Consider the following 22,421-nt stretch of genomic DNA (forward strand, 5'->3'; position numbering starts at 1 on the left):
AATTGTTCAAATTCCAAGAAACAAGTGAAACTCCCTCTGCAAGAATTAAAATCTTTTCCAAATTCTTTTAAATAGTTTCATCAGTGTTGAAATCAAATGCAATTCCTGGCCCTCTAACTGTGAGAAATGACCTCAAACGAGAGTTCATCTGGATATTGTAACTGCGGTCACCTAAACAATCAGCTCTCAAGCATTTGTTTGTGTGTTTGTATGTCAAAGAAGCGCATGTTTGCTGCAAAATTACAATATTGCGTCATCACATTACCACAACGTGCAAAACATTTACTGCGAGGCAGAAACTCAAAAATTTTGTAAATCTTCATCTCTCTCACACACACACACACACACACACACACACACACACACACACACACACACACACACACACACACACACACACACACACACACACACACACACACACACACACACACACACCTGATCTGATTGCAGTGGGTCAGCAGACCATTGCGTGCAGAAGTTCATCAGCTGACCACAGAGGGAGAGGTATGAGTCCTAAACGGGGAGTGTGAGACTCAGAGCTTTGGTCTTGACTTTATGACACGATGACACACATGAACTGTATCTATAGATTTTAAAAAAGACTGCTTGCAGAGTTATTTATAAAGTATTTAATAATATAACATGTGCAGTATCTTATCGAAACAAAAACAAGTTGTGTTTCACAATGGTTCAACAACGCAGTTGAATTATTATTATTTGTTTAAAAGCATTGAGTAGTTTCAAGCCAGGAGGGTTGAAAACAGAAAGTTTGACAATTCAATCACATCATCAACTCCGGACATGCATGAGACAAGAAAGACTTTGAAAATGAGGATCTACAGCCGTGCTGGCAGCGCTGAGAGGCTTTGAGGTCTCGTAGACCAACATGCTACGAAGCACAACGTTATGTTACGTTGAGGTTTAGCAGCTATATTGTTCGCCATGTTCTTCATCGAGTAACGCTGAAGCTGAGGTCAATGTCACTAGTTATGGAGGTATTTTGTCATAAACCAGAGTACTGGACAAATATTAATTTAATTTCGGAAGCACCAACTATTTCAATAATCCGACTGAATAAAAACCATGAGAAACTGACTCTTTCACATCCCCATTTGTCCCCATTAAAACGTCTTTTCTTTTCCACAGAGGGGTCAGAGGTCAGGGGCATTTTCTGAGCACTGAACCCTGAGCTGGAAGACATCCAGTGTCTTGCTCAAAGCTACTTCAGCAGAATGGACGCTTTCCAACGCACAGGCTTGAACCCGAGTTGTTTGCTTGATCAATGGTCTCTTTAACCACTGGGCCTCCCAGCCGTCCCCGATGTTTGTAATGCCGCGTCTCTGGCCACAAATAAAAGCAGGAGTTGTGTTACAGCCGCCGTCATGATGCCAAAGCAAACCCGAGCACCCAGTGATGACAGACAGGATCTGACCAAATTCTTGTGAAAGCCAGGGTCACATGACTGAACTGCGTGTTGTAATATTGTCACAACCTGCGTGGGAAACGGCGTTCAGCATAGTCCACAATCAGACGACCGAATAAGCGTCGGACATTCGCAGCTACGAGACACCGTGGAAAGCGTTTTCCTCGACGTGTGCCTCCAACGTCTGATGGCGATGCGGCGTCATAGTAGCATGTTCATGACACCCTCAGGACAAATCCTTTAAACCATCAAACACAATGCAGGCCGTAAACCTGCCATGTCACGCACATGCACGGTTTTATAGGATGTGTATCCTTTGAGAAAAGACTGAAGCTTAGTGAAGAATGCTCAGACTCCAACTCCACAGCTGGAGGGAGCGAGATGCTCCGATAAAACCAAGCCAATGCAAATACAATGCAGCGATGTCTGTAGACGCCTGAGAGTCTCGTCTGCACTGTTGTGTAAGCCCCCTTCAGTGGTCCTCAACACAACTAAACTGCCCTGCATGCAGGAACTCAAACACCTCCACAACTTGTCACTATCGTATAGCCTTTCCGTTAGCGGGCCTATCACATTACATAACATACTGTAGCACGCCAACAGAGGCGTAGATGTCTGGCCAGTGTGACGCTGGTCTTGCTTAAACTTTAGTGATTTGATCAGTGAAGGTTTCATTCAATCAACTGAAGACCAGCCATGGCATTTGAATGGATTAAAGTACATGAAGGTTTCACACGCATCCACCACAGGAGGTCATTTACACACCGGGGCTGCTAAAGTAAGATTTTACACAATCATAACATTGCTGAACAAGACTCAAAGTCGACAGCAATGCTAGCAGCTCTGTGAGGCGCCGGTAACGCAGGGCTTTGAGCTGAATGCTAACACCAGCATGCTAGCAGCTCTGTGAGGCGCCGGTAACACAGGGCTTCGAGCTGAATGCTAACACCAGCATGCTAGCTTGCTCACAACAACAGCATAGCGATGCTAGCAGGTGATGTTCACCACAAGGTTCCCCCTCACCAGTCAACTAAGATTTCTTTAATCTAATATTTTACCTTTTTTACATGTTGAACAACTTATTTCCAGGAAACTTATGTACACATCTCTGGTAAACACAAGGTTTCAAGTTATGTTTTTTAGTTTTACAGATTTAAAGCCCTTTTTACCATCTTATCCTGCTAGTTGTAATACACTAGTTAGCACAAAACACAATGTCGAGCTGATGTAAATGTTATTAGTTTTGCAGGTTGGACACCGATGATACCATAAAAAGTAAAAAGATTCATTAAGATACATCGTCTGGGAACCGTTAGTGTCTGTAAATCCAAAGCAATCTGTCTGATAGTTGGTATTATTCATAACTGGACCGACATGGTCATCCCTCGAACAATATTCATGTGCATTGATTACATGCAGTTAATTCATAAAAAGGTGTGGACGCTTCACCAACATGCATTTCAAACAGCATAACATCTTCTTAATACAAAGCATATGAAGTTCATTGGAAAATCTTAGCTTTTTGGGGGGAAATGGGAATCTCTATTGGTGATATTGACCCCCACTAAATCTTTTCCATATAGCATTTCAAGCATTAAAAAGATGACCTCTATTTTTCCATGTTTTGTGTCAAAAACAAATTTAGTTCACCCTCCTGTGCCCGTTGCCCCTTAAAGTCAGAGACCTCATCCACATTGTTGTAATTTATCTAAATATTTAAAAAGACATTGAACATATTTTAGATAACGCTACGCTATGCTTTCTGTACTGTCGTCACGTTTCCACCACTGTCTTGTCAAATTTCAGCGCACTCTTTCCATAATGTTGTCAAGATAAAAAGTCCTAATAAAAATCAGAGCCGTCAGTGGCAAAAACCGACTGAAATGACAGTAACAAATAGCCCCGATACGATTACTTTGCAGCTCATTTGATGGCTGCCGTCTGCTCAATAGTGGAACTACTGAAAAAATGGTGGTATATAAACAAAGACTCCCTATTAGCCAGATAGACACAAAAACATAGGAAAATAGTGGGCAGTTAGAAAAATACAGAAGTTACACATCAATGTATCATTGTCGGATCGATTATCGATTGTGAAACTTCTTTTTTTCACTGGTGTTTTTTGTTTCCCATGATCCCATCACCTCCAGCCACACACTTATCAGTCAGCCAGCCACCTCCTCTGCTCGTTCAGCCAAAAGGTTTTTCTCTTTTGCTGGCAATGATAAACATGGTGGAATGTTGGAAGTGGTTTTTCCATGTGCTTTTTACTCCTTCCAACACAAGCTTTATCGCGGTGCGTGCTGGGAGAATACAACAATCTTCTTGTTTTTGTGCCATGAAGCATTCTTGCCTACTCCAAGCTGGTGACATGCCGTGAAAAATGCAATGAAGAAGAAACAAAATGCTGGCATGAGTGATGTCAGATATAAGCATATGCAAAGCAGCTTAAAGACAACACCAAAATGCATTTTAAATGATCCAAACACACTCATTATCACAAATTAAACAATATATTTCTTCTCCATAACACGCACCCGGAAATAATTTGCCTCTTTAGATTCACAAGACAAGAGTTAAAAAAGCAAAACTCAACGAAATAGAGACGTTCTGTGAAAGAGACATGATGCAACATCTGGTTACACAAAAGATCCTTTGTGAAAAGTGCAAACTTGCTCTCCGACTCCAGACCTTGTGAGGTGATGTCAACGAAATACATAAATAATGCTTGGCCTTATTGTGTGTGTGTGCGTGTGTGTGTGTTGAGAGCACAAGAAAGGGTAAGCATCTAAAATAACTTTTATTGTTCAGGGTGGGCATCCTGAAAACATCTTTGAGGGATGGAACATTCCTGGGACAGGAGGCTCTTCCGGGAGGAAGGAAGGGCAAGGCTACGACACGCACACGCACACGCACACACACACACACACACACACACACACACACACTCTGACGTTAAGAGCCAAGGTTAAAGCGTGTGAACCGGAAATGGGCGCCTGTCATGCCTCAGACGGATTCAGAAGGTTCAGAAAGAGCCGACCTGCAAACGTTCCCAGCCGAGTTCCCAGCAACGCTACGGAAGTCTGCACTGTGTCTGCAGCATCCTGGAGACATGGCTCACCTCCGTCCACGGCAAAACATGTCCGTCACTGTGTGTGTGTGTGTGTGTGTGAGTGTTTGTGTGTGTGTGTGTGATTGATAATGATGCTTCCACAATAACAGTCAGATAACCCAGGGTGAGCTGTTGTGTAATGGAAGGAAAGGCCGTCCGCGGCCAAAGTCAACACATGCTGCTCTGTCCTGAACATAACAGGCCAGTCAGCTGGTTTCAAAACACACATACACATACACACACCCCCCTCTCTCTTGTGATAGTGGTCAAGTAAAGGACATCACGTACAACCAGGACTCCAAAATACATCACAACCACAATGGTAACTAGTAACAACTTCAAAAACATACAAAAAAAGTTGCAGGAAAGGTGTTTTTCTTTTTGCCGTGCTTACGTGAATCTCGGAGGTCTGAAGGGGGCTGAGAACGGGGGAGCCTGCCGGGCTGCAGAGCTCAGGGAAAGGGTTGGGGATGGCCGGCAGGGAGGCGGGACGCAGCAGGTGCTCTTCCTGCAGACACCTGCAGAGGGAGACACACACACTATTGTCATGGCTGGGTGACCAGTGAAAGACTGGCAAGACTGTATACACACAATGACGGACCTCATTTGGGTACAGAAAAGGAATCGCACACATATATTGAACTGAAAAGTAGACATTATCGCTGACCTTTGATCAACTTGACATTTTGAGTCTTTGATTAATAAAGCAAAGTCGTAGTAACTTAGTAAACAATTTGAAGTAAAATTGTTTCAAAGATTTTTGCTGCTGCCACTATTTAAAATGATCTCAAGTATTCCCAAATGAAGAGAAGTGAGTGAAGACTGTACCTGATTAGCTAATGAGTGATTGCGATGGCACAAAAATAACTTTTAACTAACTGACCTGTGACATCACAAGCCCGAAATAATAAAACAGCAACATTTTCAAGAGGCAAATTAATCCCACAAATTTATTCGATATCAATTTTCCCATAAATTCATTTTTCAGCTGGATTTCAAACAATCATTGAGTGCAATCTTTGCCGTCCCCAACGTACATGTTGGTGAGGAGAGGGACAGATGGAAAGGTCTGATACAATCAAACCAGCGAAGGCTCACAGAAAGAGGCCGTTCTCCTTTAGGCGACGCCGTCTTGTTTTTTTAAACATACGTTCACAGGGCCGTGCTTCCAGCTGTCTTCATCTTAATATAAAAATGGATATAGGACACAGGTTGTGTTTACCTGACGGCCTGGATGTGCATGGGCTGGGAGTGCCGCAGCCTCTCCCTGGACGGGGAGGAAAGGGGCGGGGTGTGGCGGCGGTGGGCCTGGCCGTGTCCCGGTTGGGCAGGGTGCACGTGGTGGTGGTGGTGAGGAGGAGCGGGCACGTGGCCGTTGTTCAGGAGCAGCGCCGTGTCCTCCTGCGTGGAGTAAACACTCTCCATGGAGGAGTTCATGTCATTCACCAGCTGCTCCAGGTCCACATCGTCCTCTGATGGGAGAGGTGGAGAAGGGAGGGGAGAAGAAAGTGAGGACGAGTTGTTCATGATTTAGCAGTTCAGTAGCTGACGTGCACGGCTCAATGAAACGGTGAAACAAGAAGTCCGGTTATAAAAATGACGACATTCCTCGTCATGTCTTTGCATGGACGATTAAAAGACAGAGAGGAGTCAACACTACGGGAGGTAATTTGTCAGAAATTGTTGTCAGACGGATCCCGTTGGGGTGAAAAGTGTACTTCACGGTCCATAAAGCATTACCTGTTTGAACTGACAGCGCGGCATTTTGACCTTTTGTCCCACATACTGAGGCGAGGCCGGCGCATTCTGGCAAGCGCCTTCAATTAGTTGTGATTTAACAGTCAAGAGTTAAAACATTGCCAGAAGCTCTGGGTCCTGAACCATCGATCACCAGACCAGAGAGAACACAAAGTCTTGTTTTGAAGTTTCCCTCATCGTGTTGGATTTCTTCCCGTGGCTGTGTCGTGCACTAACTCAATAGCTCGTCATTGCCGAGAAGTTTATCAAGCACTGGAAGTTGTAACCAACAGTCCCCCCGCAGACTGAACACACACCCGTCCAAAACCAGAGGCAAAAGGATCCTGTCAACAAGGCAGTTTCCAGTCCGGGCTGGTCCTTTCACCTGACCTGTTACTAATTAACTGAAGTCAGTCCAGTATTAATACTTAATCAATTACCCTTCAGGGACAAATGGAGTAGAACTCCCAGACTGCACACATTACCATTTCTCAAGCTTACAAGCGGACGTGCGCTGCTGTCTAGTGGTGAAAAGTGTCCTAGCGGGATTGAAATCGCTCTAACAAAGGCAGTTTTAGACGAAAGGAATACTTTGCCACAAAATGGCCATATTGTGTGAATATAACATACCTCGTTACCTTGAATTTGTGATGATAACTTTGTGTTGTTTGAAGTAATCTGTGTGAAGTAATCTGGTGCCATACTCTCCCACAACTCGTGCAGTAAAATCAAAGTCTCATTTATCCGGTTGTATGCTCACTACCCCTAAAACACGCACATCTTTGCCAATACCTTACTATTAAACACACTTCTGCATACAGTAATCGTGTGACATTTTATTGAAGATGCATGTGTTTGGGAAGCGGTGAGCGTTTGACTGGATAAAAGTTGTTCTGCACGAGTTGCGTGAGAGTTTGTAAACTGATGTTTTTGATACAGTGCTGCTGTTAAAACGCGGCACCCAATTACTTCAATTCATCAAGACCTTTCTCCAATTTTGTATCCTTGCATGCGAGGAAAATACATAAATCATCATTTTGTCGGGAGGGGAGTGCTCCAAGACACAGAACGTCTCCATGTGTTTCTTCATGTGTGTGTCCAAAGCCCTTTGGTCCTGTGTGTCCCAGCCCGACACCACACTCAGGATTCCTGACATTCCTGGAAGAATAAATTACAGCACTTCTACAGCGCTCACATGGCATATGGTGGCCAAATGATCGGGACAAAGTAGGGCACCAAAACACATGCACGCACATGCACACACACACATGCACATGAGCACGAGCGCTAGCACGAGCATGCACACAGAACAGAAGAGCCTAGGACATCATGTACGCTATGCAGCGTTGATGATCATGTGCATGTAATTATACAGGAGAAGGAAAAGGGGAAAAGCACACATTGTACCGTGTACACGAACAGAGTGAACATGCACGCTGAGTGGGAAAGAAGCTGCTGCACAGCAGGAACAGCAGGAGTCGGCCCGTCTGATCTCAGATCACAAAGGGAGTTTGCATGACACACATGCGCACATAGAAAGGACAGTCTGGGACACAAGGTCATGTGATGCTGGGGTTCATGAATGGGACATGGGTTGGGGGGGGGGGGGGAGAGGGTTCAACACACACAGTCAAGAACAAGAGAGCACATGAGGACAGTCAGAGGTGGTTATTATGTAAAGCTGTGATATGTAGGCCTTTTGCAAAGCGGACATTCAGGCTATTCGCAGTAGGAAAAGTACAGGTAGGAGTCTGCTTGCATACCAGGAACCCAAGACAGGTCATTTTATTATTTACACCTGTGCTTTTCTTGCATGTCAAAATGTCTTCCATTAAAAAGAGGCCCATTACACATTTACTGTTATGGCAGCAGCAGGTGCCATACATTTGATTTTTAGGACTATGGAATCCAGAAAATCAATTTTCTGAGTGTGCTGGGCTTAAAATGTGCACTTAATGTTCCAGTAAAGGACGATACTAAAAGTCAACACGTGTTTTACCGCCATGCGAGATTTGGTCCAATCAGATCGCAGCTCATTTGCTAACAGCCTCTCATTGCAGAGTCGGGTCTGGCCTACATTAATAACCCTGTACTGCTGTGTTTGACGATAGTTCATCGATGTTGTTGGGTGGGGCAGAAAATATGATGAATCTTCTGTGATTAACCTACTCGTGCAGTGGTTCCCAACCTTTTGGTAGTAATGTACTCCCTGTGAAATATACTTGGTTGAAAATTATGTAATGCACCGATTTAATATATACAATTAAGCTCATGATCTTACGCTTATATTTCATGAAACATTTATTGAATAACTACTTTCAAAGGATTTTTGAATGGCTGCTCATTTTTAATGAATGACATGGCTGGCATTGCCCACGCGGTCCTGCTGGCTTCAGTCCGGGGAAGCCAGAGGACATATAGCATGAAAATATGAACTTTGAATGAAGATGGACTGCCGCAGCACTCTGGTTAGCAACCGACAACAAAACCTACCATCCAACCGCGGCCAAGTCATTCCTGCAATATCCCAGAATACGCTGAACGAGCGCTCTCTGTCCCTGGCCACGACAACCTGCAATCAGCGATCTCTGACGGCAGTCTAGAGGTCAGAGAAGAGAGCGAGGCGTTCGAGGGCAAAGTGCAACTGAGTTCCTTTACGTGCAATAAAAATACTCAAGTTTTATTTAACATTACACTGCACTGTGGTACAGTTTGCAGAAGTAGTCAACAAATAATTTGTGTTCTGTACCGAGATCAGATTGTGTTTACATGTTGTCTGTGTAATCACATTTTGCATTGCACATGTTGTCACTGTGCACAATGAAGGGAAAGTGAGCTCTCGCTCCATCGCCACTCATCATGTGTAAATGCTGGTGGCTAAAGGGAGGGAGCTTTTCCCTCCAAACAATCTTTACTGAAATGCAAGTTGTGGTCGCCATTTTGTTTTTTGCAACCAGAAGCAACAGGAGACAGTGGAGTTGAGTACAATCGACGGCTCAAAAACACAATTTAGGCGACCAAAATGTCACAATTAACTTTAATGAAGTGAAAACACAGCGTGAAAGGGTTAAAGTTGTCAGACGAAAACACAGACAACTCCAAGATTGGACAACGCCTTGGTAGCAACCTGAAAACCACGAGGTAGCCCCGCCCTGAAGCTGCTTTATCTTCCATTTGACTCGATGTGGGACCATAAATTACTAAATAAACATCATGATGCATTGAAGAAGACTTGAAACTAGCAACTGAAACCAGAAACCCATGTTTGCGATGTTTACTGCGGTAATAAATGAAGTGAAAAGTTGAGTTTTTTTCTCAAAGACTTCTTTACAATGAGTCTAAAGTTGCTCTCTGATGGCCAATAGCAAAAAGTTTATGCCACTTCCTCAATGGCTTCACTGTTAAGACCTGTTATATCTTCATACAGCGCGGTACAAAGAAGAACCAGCTCTGAACAAAAACGCACTGAAAACAAATAAGAGGCCTATTAAAATCGTAATTATGACTAAGACAATGAACCCGTTTAATTCAATTGGCTAGCTTCTGCATGTCATGACACCATGCAGCGCATGAAGACACATGTCATCAGATCATAAAGACTCAGGAGGACGTAACCTGAGCCGGCCGCGAGCTAAATATACAGCGTGTCTGTCAGCGGGGTCGACGTAATGTTTCTCTGGAGTGCAACGTCAAAATGAAACATCAGCCGCGTGTCTTTGATTTATTTCTTGTTAAGCTGTAAAAATACCCAAATAAAATATTACGTATGAAAAAGAAAACGTTTGACATTTTACTGCTTGTGGAACTATATTTTTTGAGGAGATTTAGATTGGTCAAACTGATACATCTCATTTATTAATACAGATCATCTTATTGGTTAACAGGCATCTGCTCTTTGTTAAACACTAACTATTCACTCATTGGTTTTTTTCAAACAGACATAATCATTCTCTTGCGTGCAGATTAATACCACTTGACGTTGCACAATTGCAGAAACAACTGGTGCTATTATTGCATGGGGTTGTAATATTTGTATTCATGACTTTAAAAAAGGCAATAAATACCCTCAGCTGCTCTCGTGCAGTTAATATCATCAACGCATCCTTTAATGCAGTGTGGTTTATGAATTATTTATGATACCGATTGTAGTTTACTTTTCCTTTTTTCCCCTCAACCTGACGCACCGACTTCTCCTGCAGTTAAGGCTTTTTCGTTTCCCATGATTCCCCCAAACGCGAGATGAAATCGCTGCGGTCAGTGTTTCTACGTGCAGGTGAAAAGAGCGTCAGCGCCCGTCACCGAGTACGGAGCTGCGGACCTTCTACCATCTGCCCCGCTGAACCAAATTTCACATGAAGCCATGTTTGATCCTCTCACACAGGAGAGCGGACAATCCACTGAACCACCGAGCCAGGTGCGAGAAAGAAAATAACAAAAGGTTGGAGGAGAGACACCCTTCTGCCCTCCACAAGCTGGCCACTTTCCAAAAGGGATTTCCAAAAAGATTTTCCACGACGGCTAAAGGGTTTTCTGGGAATTTCTTAAGAGAACGCTTGTGTGCGAGTGCGTGTGTGTGTGTGTGTGTGTGTGTATGTGCAGGTGTATGTGTACGTGTGTGTATATGTGTGTGTGGTTTAAAAGTGCTGAGCGGTGCTGAAAGAAATGGAGGGAGGCATTTAAACACTTGTCTATCACTTCTCCATCTGGAGAGCAGAACCTGCAGTGATGAAGGGAGGCAACGTGGAGACAGAAGGAGAGAAGGAACATTCAGCGGGCCAACAGATGTGTTAGACATCCCATAAACAGACATCCCATAAAGAAAAGCATGAAAAAAAGTGAAGTGAGTAAAATATAGAAAGAACTGTGCCACCTTTTACGACATTAAGGGTAGAAAAAAGACATCCTGGGATAACGAGCATAAGTCTTCGTTTCATTTTCCACATCTTCATCCTGAACGGTTCTGACACAAGTTGGATGAGGAGAGGAGAGTTACCATGGTGATGTGGCAAGTCTTGATTGGCCGAGCGCTGAAAGCCTGGAACGATCAGCTCCTCGGGCCGGCGAGAGGAAGTGCGGTCCATGCTTTCCTGTCAAAAAAAAGAATTTTATTTTAAAAATACAAAGACCGTGTTGTGTGTAAAAAAAAAAAAAAACATGCGGTGGTTTAACATGTCAGATGTTTCAGTGAAGGGTGAGACAACGTGGTATTCTCAGGGTTCAGAGGGCCAGACAGAGGGTGGTTCATGCCTCTGCTCTCGAGGAACATCAAGTTCAGAGGCCAGCGACACTTTGACCCTGTGACCTTCTGAACCCTTCTCTCTCTCACTCACTTGTTTCAAACTCACTCTGGATACTGACAACAGATCAATCACTTTTAAGAGCAAAAACATACCAACAAGCTTAGGCCCACTTAGACAATCTCACACACAAAGACACACACACACACACACACACACACACACACACAAGTTCCTCACACGTTGTCTAATTTGAAGCAGCCTCGAGGCAAGAAAGCTGCAGTGGAGAAGGGGAGGGAAGAAAGCCAAACAAATTTTCAATCTTCCCTTTTCCAGGAAAAAGAAGAACGAGGAAGCATTTCTTCCAGGAACTGCTCGTGGCCTGGGGTCATGCTGCACGCACACGCACACACACACGCACACGCACACACAGACACCTCCACTCTGTGCTTCTAAAACATCCATAAATGCCTAGAGAGAGATTTATAGCTCTAAGAAGTGGCCGCCAAAAGCTTTCCAAGGAAGGCTTGGCTGCAAGGCCAGTGTGCAGAAAGAGAAAGTCTGCAGGCTGGAGCTGCAGCGGTGAGCTACAACTTCCTACGGCTACAACACTCCCTCCGATATACTCATCAGGTTAGTGACATGAAAGTCAGCATGCAAACAGCAAATGCACAGACGAGAAAACATCCACTACAAACCCAGAAAACTGCATTTTAAATTCTCGTGAAGATCTTGTTCAACTTCAGCTCACAAGCTGCTGCTAGTAGACTAATTTGACAACGCGAGTAAAGATCTAGTCTTCTGATACCATTGGGCTACCAATATGGTAACTATACGATGCAAAGATATGAATACATAAATCATATCGCTGGAATGAAAAGTTGGGATAAGAGTATGAAGTTTTTCAATACAAATAAATTCTACCAACTAAAAAAGCAAATGAGGAGTTCAAAATGTTACATTTAGCTTTTGGTAAACATGACACTGCTGTGCCGGTCACTCTTATCTCAGCGATGGTTTGGGATTACCTTCTCGTGGTCATGAAGGTGTAATTGTGTACATGGTTTGGAGTTGAAGGCCGTACACTGTCCGAGATCTAGTAACAGATAGCAGTAACGGCAGAGTTAATATACAGCTACAAGTAAGTCCAGGGCAAATCCCCGACCCTCTGCAGCACTCGTGTAGTGAAAGAGTCAGCTTTAACGGCTACATTCCCCATAAAAACGTCCTCGTGAACTCCCAGTAATACGCTTTCACTGACTCAATAGTCTGAAAAGATGGTGTACCGATGCTACCTTAATGGCCAACTCGGTCCCAAAGTGACGGGAACTGATCTTTATAGCCTCATTGAACATACTTTAGTGAATTATTGAGGTGGATTGACGACAGTCTGCGCTAAAACCACTTTTATACCGTTCCTTCTCTTAAAAACGGTTGTTGGGAGTTTGAAGGAATCTTGTTTAAGGTTACTGATTTGAACGATGTTCACCGAGCCGACTGCTCCGACTCTTTCCCGCCGAAATCAAACGTTAGCTGGTGTATTACTGTGGTGTGAACCAAAATAAACTGACTTTGTTGTGATTTAATTGCAATAAACAGATGAAAAAGGAGGCAGAAATGACCCCATAAGAATTACATTTTGAAATAAGTCTATATTTGTACCGCAAGACGACAAGCAAAGAACTTTTAAAACCTTTGATTTCTAAATGGAGTTTGGATCGATCACCGCTAAGCTATGCTAACATTGTAGCTGCTGCAGCAACACTCAATTGTTAGTACTACAGACAATCTATGGTTTATACACATACAATAATACACGTCGATTTTCCTTCTCTCATATTTGTACAAATATGAGGTCGATGCTTGGAGGCCGCACGTTTGGTGTGAACACCATAAAGCAGCGTGCGAAGCTCGTGAACTCCAATCAAACGGCAAACTGGGCGGCGCTGAACAAATATGAATAAAGACTTAAATGTCTCAACTGTTGACTGTTTGTTTAGCCGTAAAATAATAAAAATGTTTGTTCGGGAGGGTGAGCGGTGCATGGTTTTGGCTTGAATGTTAATGTTGCGGTTGAGTCATAATCTTTCTTTCTTTACAGCTAAACATTTGAGAGAAATGCAGCTGCTGAAAAAAAGGCTAATCTAATATCTGTATATAATATATGGTTACATCTCGTGTCACCTCCTTGAATTGGAATGAGGTATTTCTCGTCTTAAAGAATTCTGTACAGGCGTGTTTTGATTCTTGCAGTCAGCAAAACTTGCAGAGAAAATATTTGTCCTGCAGCTTCGATCAGCTCGACAGATTCGAGTTGCCCTGGAGAGTCTCGACTGCTCTCGTCATGTTTGCTGTGAGCAAACGTCTCCGCTTTCCCTCTGTGGCCCGCAGCATTAACATCGAGGCATTTCAACAAACCTGCTCTCAGAGAATCAAAAAGGCGACGCTTCCTCGAGAGCACACGTGCGAGGAGACTGAGACGGCTGACGCCGCATACAGCCGCTGACCTCTGACCTCTCAGAAAGTAACAAAGAGCTGGTCCATGTCCTCAGGAAGAACATGCACGTCCGGGGTCTGTTGGCACATATAGTGTCCATCAGGAGGGGGGGTGCAGGATCTGTTGATCGCCTCATTCAGAGCTTCCAGTCTGAGGAGGGTGGCGTCTTCGTGCTCTGCAGTTCATGTGTATGCCCACGAACAAATACACACTAATAAGTAAGGAGATGGGAGGGAGAAAGATCTGCTGGCTGCTTCCTCTGAGACATTTCTGGCAGCAATCCAAAGTTCTCACTAAAATGTGCACACGCACACACACACACACACACACACACACACACACACACACACGCACACACACACACGCACACACACACACACACACACACACACACACACACACACACACACACACACACACACACACACACACACACGCACACACACACACGCACACACACACACACACACACACACACACGCACACACACACACACACACACACACACACACACACACACACACACACACACACACACACACACAAACACACACACACACACTCTGTAGACAGGCCTGGAATGCTGCCCAGATTCCCAAACATGCCCAGCGTTATGTATAGCGTTATGCAAGTATGCAGAAACGAGGGCTCATTCGCTCCTTATCTACACACAGTAAACCTACAGTGATGGCCTACACAGGGTCTGCATGGGGGGTGTGTGTGTGTGTGTGTGTGTGTGTGTGTGTGTGTGTGTGTGTGTGTGTGTGTGTGTGTGTGTGTGTGTGTGCCATGCTGTGTCACGTCAACTGGCAAGCTTTACATAACAAACACACAAGTGCACGCACACACACACACACACACACACACACACAGCAATGTTGTAACCCACTTCTCTCCCTCCGACTATAAAACTCTGTTTTTTCCTCCGCTCGATGCAGGGTGGAGGAATGTTGTTTTCTATGGGGATTCGATTCACTATTCACTGCAGTCTTACTGGTGCAAAACCCTTTCCTGGAAGCTAACGCGAACCAATCCAACTCCATGTCAGCTCAACAGGGGCTCAGCGGTCCCACGGTTCGGGTGAGCTGCACGTCTGTACCTCCACTAAGAGGAGCAGGGCAGCCGAGGCTACGTCACCTCCATCGGTAAGACGGCATGCCATCAATCGCAGGCTCCCGGGACAGTCACACAACAAAGCCCGCAGCTTGTTATTGTTGTTTGTTTAGCGCTCTATTTATAGACCTCCACGACGCTCTTAAGTCTAATTCTTTAGGTTACTGGCGGGTTGTACTGGAGAAAATCCGAGTGGAAGAACAAAGGGCTCATTTTGCAGGAGTTCAAGCGAGGAAGCCGGTCCGCTGTGCTGCACAGGCGCCATATTTTACCTAACTGGGCCAGGAGTCATCCGCTGTGAAGCAAGGAGACTCCCAGACACTCCCACGATACACAAGTTAATATTAAAAGAATAGTAGCAATTATAATAATAATAAAACTACAGGATAAGATAAGGTTTTACTGTGTTCGGTATGAGCAGAATCTCATTGCTTTAACTTTTGTGTGTCGGCCTGGCAGAGAAACACTATAACTGTATTCCTTTAAATGGCCGAAAGACACTCAGCCACATTTTTAATGTGACATTTAAAATGTAGTCTTGATTTACACTTTAACAAATGATGAGTCATTCACAGACTTTTATTAGCGATGCATGCAATTAAGTTTGATAGTAATCAATTGAGCAGACAGAGAAGACCGTTTACAGCTCGCCATCACTGCTGATATGCACGACATCCGAAGACGTGTACGAGTTTCTACTTTTACCATTTCTTTGTATATAAAGTTACTTTTTGACAACAATGAGTTCGGGAAGAACCTGTGCAGTTATCAGCTGCTCCAATAGGAGCAAACGTCAACATGCTAGCTTAGCTAGCTAATACCAGTGAGCTAAAGGCGGCACCGTCCCATAAATTGTTCAGAATACACGACCAAAAGACAATTTTGTTTGGCACATTTAGAAAGTCTGGAGATCATGAATGCAAATTGGTTCCAAACCACATTTGGAGGTCGTTTGAAATGTGATTCCAAGTGGATTCATTGTTTTAACCCAAACCAGGAGGTTTTCCTAAAACCTAACGAAGTGGTTTTGGTGCCTGAACCCAACTGAACGGCCGCTGTCTCGGCGGGCGTGTCCTGTGGCACTGAGGACCCACAGATGGAGCTCCTTGCCTGGACGGGGACAGCGCGATTATATCGAGGGCGAATGCTTCTGCGTTGGAAAGCCGCGTAGCTACGTGGTGCAGAAAGGTTGGTGAGGTCTGAACACACAAATGAGACCTGATCACTTGCAAATAAAAAGTGGAGACTTAAAGATCTGATTTGAGAAACAAAATCGGAACGCAGCCTTTTACGCGTCGACTGCAGGTGCAACTAATTATATTGAAGAATTGGATCTTTGGGTTTGGTTTTGTGCGGTTCACAAGTGTCAAAGCTCAATGAAACGGGGCCCTCGTTCAAAGCTGGAAGTTACACCTGCGCTTCTTCTGCGTCACTCAACGACAACACGCTCTCGGTTCACATGCCGCCAGCCGCCGCGGACAAGCACACACACATTGAAAATCCACGAAATATTCACCTGGTAGTTTGAGTGAGGTAGGAAGTAGTCAGGGCATCCCGCTAAGGCCATGGTGTTCCCTCTGGAGAGAATGAAACCCTCTGGTCTCGCCAGCACCCTGCTCATGAAGGAATGGACACAGCACAGAAAACAGACTGCATCAGAAAAAGGGGCTCAAGAAGCCACCACCAAATTGACCGAACAGAAATCACAGTGTTAACCGAACGAGACGGGAAGAATAAATCACCACCAGGGGACTGTCGATGCAACAACTGTGTAAAAAAAAAACGGGTGCGGCTAAAGACAAGAGACAAAAAACAACAACCTTACAACCCTCTCTCTCTGCCAAAGAGAAAACACAGCCTGCGTGTGCAAATGAATGTGCATGCATGGATGACCGTGTGCACACCAAATCCAATGTAAACACAGCCATTGTGTACGACACACACACACACACACTCACACACAAGTCCGTACCCAAACAAAGCCTGGGGCTTAAGACAAAATAAGAAACCCTCTCCAAGCTGGCAACACATGACCACTCACCACCTGCAGACCGGCGGGGAAGGCAAGAGGGGGGCGAGTCTTTCTAAAGTAACTTGAAATAGGAGTCGGCTATTTCCACCGCATCGCCCCGGCATCATCTGCCGCGAGTAAGCAGGGGGAAGCTGTGCGTACGTGTGTGTTTGGAAAGAGGATACACACTGCAATAAGTCAAGCTGTTCACCATTGAGCCTTGTGTTGCTTGGACGTCGATGCAAATTAATGTATTTTTGCCACATTGTTGTCCGGAGGGACATTTTTTGATGCAAGTTGTCATCAATTTTCCCCAATCGCAGCTCCACCCTGAGATGTATACCATCCACTTGAATGGGAGGGTCCCTTGGCGTTGGTTTTTTAATCTGATTTTCCATCCACATTTGTTCTAATGCTTTGGCAGGATAACGCTCTGTCCTCGCCTGTTGGTGGAAATCACCAGATCGCCATAAAACTCCTCCCTTTCAAAACTCCTATTGGCAGCCAATTTCTCTGAAAAGCTGCGATAACATGAAACGCTCAATTCAAGAAAAATACAAACGCTTCACAAAAAGGAGAAATGACTTTCTGAGACGGATCTATCAGCAGCCTCCACTGCAAGTGCTGCAACCGAGACGGTTACCCAAAAAAGGTTTGGCAAATCCCCACACATATACACACAAATACACACAAACACACACACACTAAATAGCTCCACTCACTCTTTGACTCTGCTGGTTTCTCTTCACTTTCTCTCCCAGCTTGTCTCCATTGTACAAGTTATTATATAACAGATATCAGATGGTTCGAACAATATCTCCTCCTCTTCCTCCTCCTCCTCCTCCTCATCCTCTCTTCTCCCTCCCTCTCTTTTCACCCCACTAATTAACGTTTCCACTGGGGCTCTGCTAGCTTTAGGTCGCTCTGCTGACTGAGAATCTGTGTCTAAATGTGTGTGTGCACAGGCGCATGCACGCATGCACACACACACACACACACACACACACACACACACACACACACACACACACACAGTGAAAAGACAGCCCCTCCACTGCTGATAATTGCACACTTTCTTTTTTTTTCTTTTTTTACTGCGACTGGTTTTTATATCTCACACGTTCTTGCATAGGCTTATGCGTGTGTTCACACCAATCAAACCGCTGGCCAAAAGGGCAAGCTGGGCTGATCGTATGTGTGGCTAATAAGCCTGAAAGCAAAGCTAACGCTCAGAGTGCTTGACATTTGCTGACATTTGCGGTTCCTCCTGAAGAGAAAGGGAGTAATTCAGCTTTACTGGTCATACGGGGAGATCGAGGGTATTAAATGGAGCTGGGAGCAACTTAATAATGCCACACCTGTGAGTCTGTGTGTGTAGGTGTGTGGATATAAAACACCACTCCTTACATCTTTCTAAACACAAATAGCCTCAGGTGCTGACATTGAGTGTGTTTTAGTAGCAGGTTTTTACCGATCGGTTGCATCTTCTCCACAACAACAAAGAATACAAGTAGCCTTTAATGACACACTATCACCGTGCACCTGTACTTTACACACACACACACACACACACACACACACACACACACACACAAGAATAATTCTACCACTCAGGGCCACTTAAGGGCCTTAATGTTGCCTGATCCTAAACAGACCTGAAGTCTTCTTTATGCATCAGGAAGGAAGGAAGCAGGAAGTTTAGCAGCATGCAGAGATTACCCTACATTAGGTCACAGCTAATGGAGCTTTATGACTGACCATCAACACACACACGCGCGCACACACACACGCGCGCACACACACACACGCGCGCACACACACAGCTTATCCTCCCAGTTGCAGCCCTTCTTGTATATGCTGTGGCTTTACATAACTCCTTTTCAAAGTAGCAATTAGTGGAAGGAACCAAAGTGCAGCTACAATGAGGAGATGAAACAGTCACTGCAGTGGCTTCTCTTTTAAAGAAAGAAATAAAAAATTAAAGACTGGTGGTGCATCTCGATTAACCACCAACACCAACTGCCTCTGCATGTGCGCAGTGACAGAAAGGAGCGTTAGAAGATAACTCCAGCTGGTGAAACATAATCACACTCTTGTCCTGCAGAGGCTCTCCGTCTCCTTTAAACGTCTCCTCACGCGCTACATCGCCTCGAGACGGTCCCGGCGGACTCCAACACATCTACAGAGACGTTGTGTACCTCTCGTGCCGTCATGCTTCCAAACGCCAGTAAAAGTAAGTTGATAAGCGCTCGCCCCCCCCCCCCTCCTCTGCAGTCTCGTGCATGACGACCGACACGCAGTTCAAACCCGCACGGCTTCTACACCGAGTCCCTTCAAACAAACACGCGCAGTGCTTACGGTCATCAAAGGGCAGCTCGAGACCCGGGTCCAGGACGCGCCGCTTCGACTTGTCCTCGTCTGGCTCTCCACACAAACTGTGTCCTCCAATAAAAACTCCGTCCGCTGTTCTGTTGTCTGCACCTCCCCTCCCCAGCCCCCACCCCGAGGTGCCTTCCTTGCACACGTTCACTGCACGCACGCAGACGCACACGCCCAAACACACGCACACGTGCACTGTTCTCGAGCTGCACTTTTTTCGACCAGCTGACTCTTCCTCGCGCGCACTGAAGGAAACCTCCTCTCTGGGCCCCGCCCTGTTCACACAGCACGCTGCAAAAAATAACCTTTTTTTTAAAAAAAAAATGTATTTTTTACTTAGAAGCTGTTGGTGACTTTGCAAATACAATGTTCAGCAAAACTAGTAAAGAATGATAATGTAGTTTCCTCTAAACTATGAGCCCATTACCGCCGCGTGAACAAATACTAATGGGTTAGCAACTAACAATAATGACTTAGCATCACATAATTAAGACTAATAATCTCAAAATAATGACTTGCTATCTTACAATATTGACATAGTATCTCAAAATATGGAGTCAGTATAAAATATGGAGTTAGTATCTCACAATAAGGAAAAACGTTCTCAACATTTTGACTTCAAATTGTACCTCAAAATAATGACTTGGTATCTCAAAAAGAAGAGAGAGAGATTCAGACAGTTTGTTTTCTTCTTTACTGTACTATTAATCTTCTGAAGTTGTAATATGTTTCACTACTTTCATCTTTGATTCAACTTTACTGTGAAGGTTGACAATTTTTGTAGTGTGTTCAGCACCTGTCGCTTGAAGAAGAGGGGACTCCTCCTCTGTGACTCGTCAGGAGTCATCCATCCATCTGGTGTCACCACTGCAGAGATACAGTATGGCAGCACTGCTGCTGCAGCATATGTTATGTCAAATACCACCGTTCATTCACACCAGCGGACTAACGTTCACAGTGTTTACTGTGGTATTAAATCAAGTGAGAAGTCATTTTCTTCTCTAAAATCTGACATATTTTGACCCCTGATGGCCAGTAGAATGAATGCTGGTTCAAGTCTCTTTTTTTAAGATATTTATTGAAACTGGTGACGCTACAAATAGAGAGAAATATAGATAGACCATTACAATAACTACTTACCCCAAAGTAAATAATTTAAGATGAAACTTTTGAATTAGTTACCCAAACATATTCAAGATGGAGCATTGGCTTCACTTTTTTCAGAACCAAACATGGCCGCCCACAAAACAAAAGCATAAAAAGTGAGTTTGGTTGAGACAAGTTCAGCCGACCATATTTATTTTTTTGCACTGTCATTATTTAATTAACTACCAAGTTGGAATGTAAATGTCATCAATATTTAGCCTAAGTAGCAGAACATTATCCAAACGTGAAGTTGTAGCTACCATTTCAAAGCTCCCAGCATACATACATTGCTTGTACTGTGTTAGCTAATCCTTGACACCTCCTCCCCTTTCAACTATCCATCATCCAGCGGCCATTCACAAACTCAGGTTAGCTCAAGCCTTCACCTTATCTGCTTTCAGACCTGCAGTATGCGGACACATATTGACAGCAGATAAGGTGGAGGCCATGAGCGGTGGATCCAGTCAAGAGAGACGATATTGTATTTGAATCTATAGCTTTTCATAAGTAACGGTACGACGTGGCTCTTGCCCCTGCAGACATCCCCGCTGCCTCTGACAGCCGGCTTACGCACATGTGTAAGCCTGCCAACACCCAACATGAGCCTGCACATGCTGTACGTGAGCCCAGGGCCACATGTATGTGAGGCTTTGCCAGTTTCTCCGGAAAAAAAAAAAGTCGGCTCTGTAAATAGGTCAAAGGTACAGGCTATTTCCAGAGGCAGAGCTCCACGTAGGCCTTTGTTTACAAAACCAACACCAGGAGGTACAGTAGGGAAATAGAGGGAGTATCAAACCCCCTGACCGTCACATGGGAGTGTTTACGTTCACTTACAGAGCTCCTCTGATTGTAGCGCTTTTGTAGCTTTCGTACCCATTAAAGTACTGACTGAGATTACATATCAGATTGAACATTTAAATCGGTGTTTGGTGATTTTTTTCAGGTTAGATTATGAAGGTTGTCTGGGACAGTAGTCAACACTAAACACAGAAGAAGCAGCTTTCGGGTTTTATGCACCATTAATCTGGAACAAACTCCCAGAAAAGTGCAGCTCCTCTCACAACTCATTTCTTTTAAATCAAGACAGAAGACTGTTTTTGTTGCTTGTACATTTTAGTCTTGATACATTTTAGCTAATGTTCGATTCTTTTCGCTCTGAAAAATCATTTAAAATTTTAACTGTATTTGATCGTCCTTTTCAAAGTGTCATTTGTTTAACACAGTGTTTTAATGCAATATAAAAGCAATCTATTGTTTTGTGTACAAGGACACAAATTGTCTGTATTTTTTGTGTCGAGGCTTCTTTCGTTAGATTTATGTTTAGGAAAAACTTTGTCGTTGAGACATACATTTAGATTTAGGCCAACACAACAACACCTTAGGAGACATGGTGTCAGACGTTTATTGGACCCATCGACCTCCCCTCCTGACCGCCATAAACAGTATTTTTACATATTTAATACTAGATCACCAGCTCTGACCGTTGCTTAGTCACATTGATGCGTTTCATTTGTGGATCCAACACTGAAAAGGATCCCAATTGACTTGTTGTTCCTGGTTGTTTTTGTCCTGAGCGACATGAAAAAAACCCACTCAAAGCAAAAGGATTTCATTTCGTAACTTTTTCACGACCTGCCAGGAGTCTTGGCTGGTGTTCTTTTGCACTCTGTCCCGACGCTTTAAATGTTTTATGTGAACGACATTTATGAATTACTTTGTTGCGGAAATGTGCTACATAAATAAACTTGCCCTGCCTCAGATTG

The 22,421-nt window shown here is 44.3% G+C and overlaps 1 protein-coding gene across 1 annotated transcript in view; it reads right to left on the reverse strand.

The window, feature by feature from the left end:
• The window catches only part of LOC137785137 (growth factor receptor-bound protein 10-like), a 37,661-nt gene extending 18,090 nt beyond the window's left edge, over window positions 1-19,571 (reverse strand). Inside the window, exons 1-5 of the mRNA XM_068576198.1 lie at window positions 19,492-19,571; window positions 16,639-16,735; window positions 11,269-11,362; window positions 5,761-6,010; window positions 4,933-5,056 (exon numbers count right to left, since the gene is read on the reverse strand). Coding sequence (XP_068432299.1) covers window positions 4,933-5,056; window positions 5,761-6,010; window positions 11,269-11,362; window positions 16,639-16,689 — 519 coding nt within the window. The 5' untranslated portion in view covers window positions 16,690-16,735; window positions 19,492-19,571. The remainder of the gene's footprint in view (window positions 1-4,932; window positions 5,057-5,760; window positions 6,011-11,268; window positions 11,363-16,638; window positions 16,736-19,491) is intronic.
• Window positions 19,572-22,421: the final 2,850 nt, after the last annotated feature.

Source organism: Clinocottus analis, unplaced genomic scaffold, assembly GCF_023055335.1.
Source record: "Clinocottus analis isolate CAN_PGR_092001 unplaced genomic scaffold, fCliAna1.0.p SCAF_14, whole genome shotgun sequence".
Lineage (NCBI taxonomy): Eukaryota > Metazoa > Chordata > Actinopteri > Perciformes > Cottidae > Clinocottus > Clinocottus analis.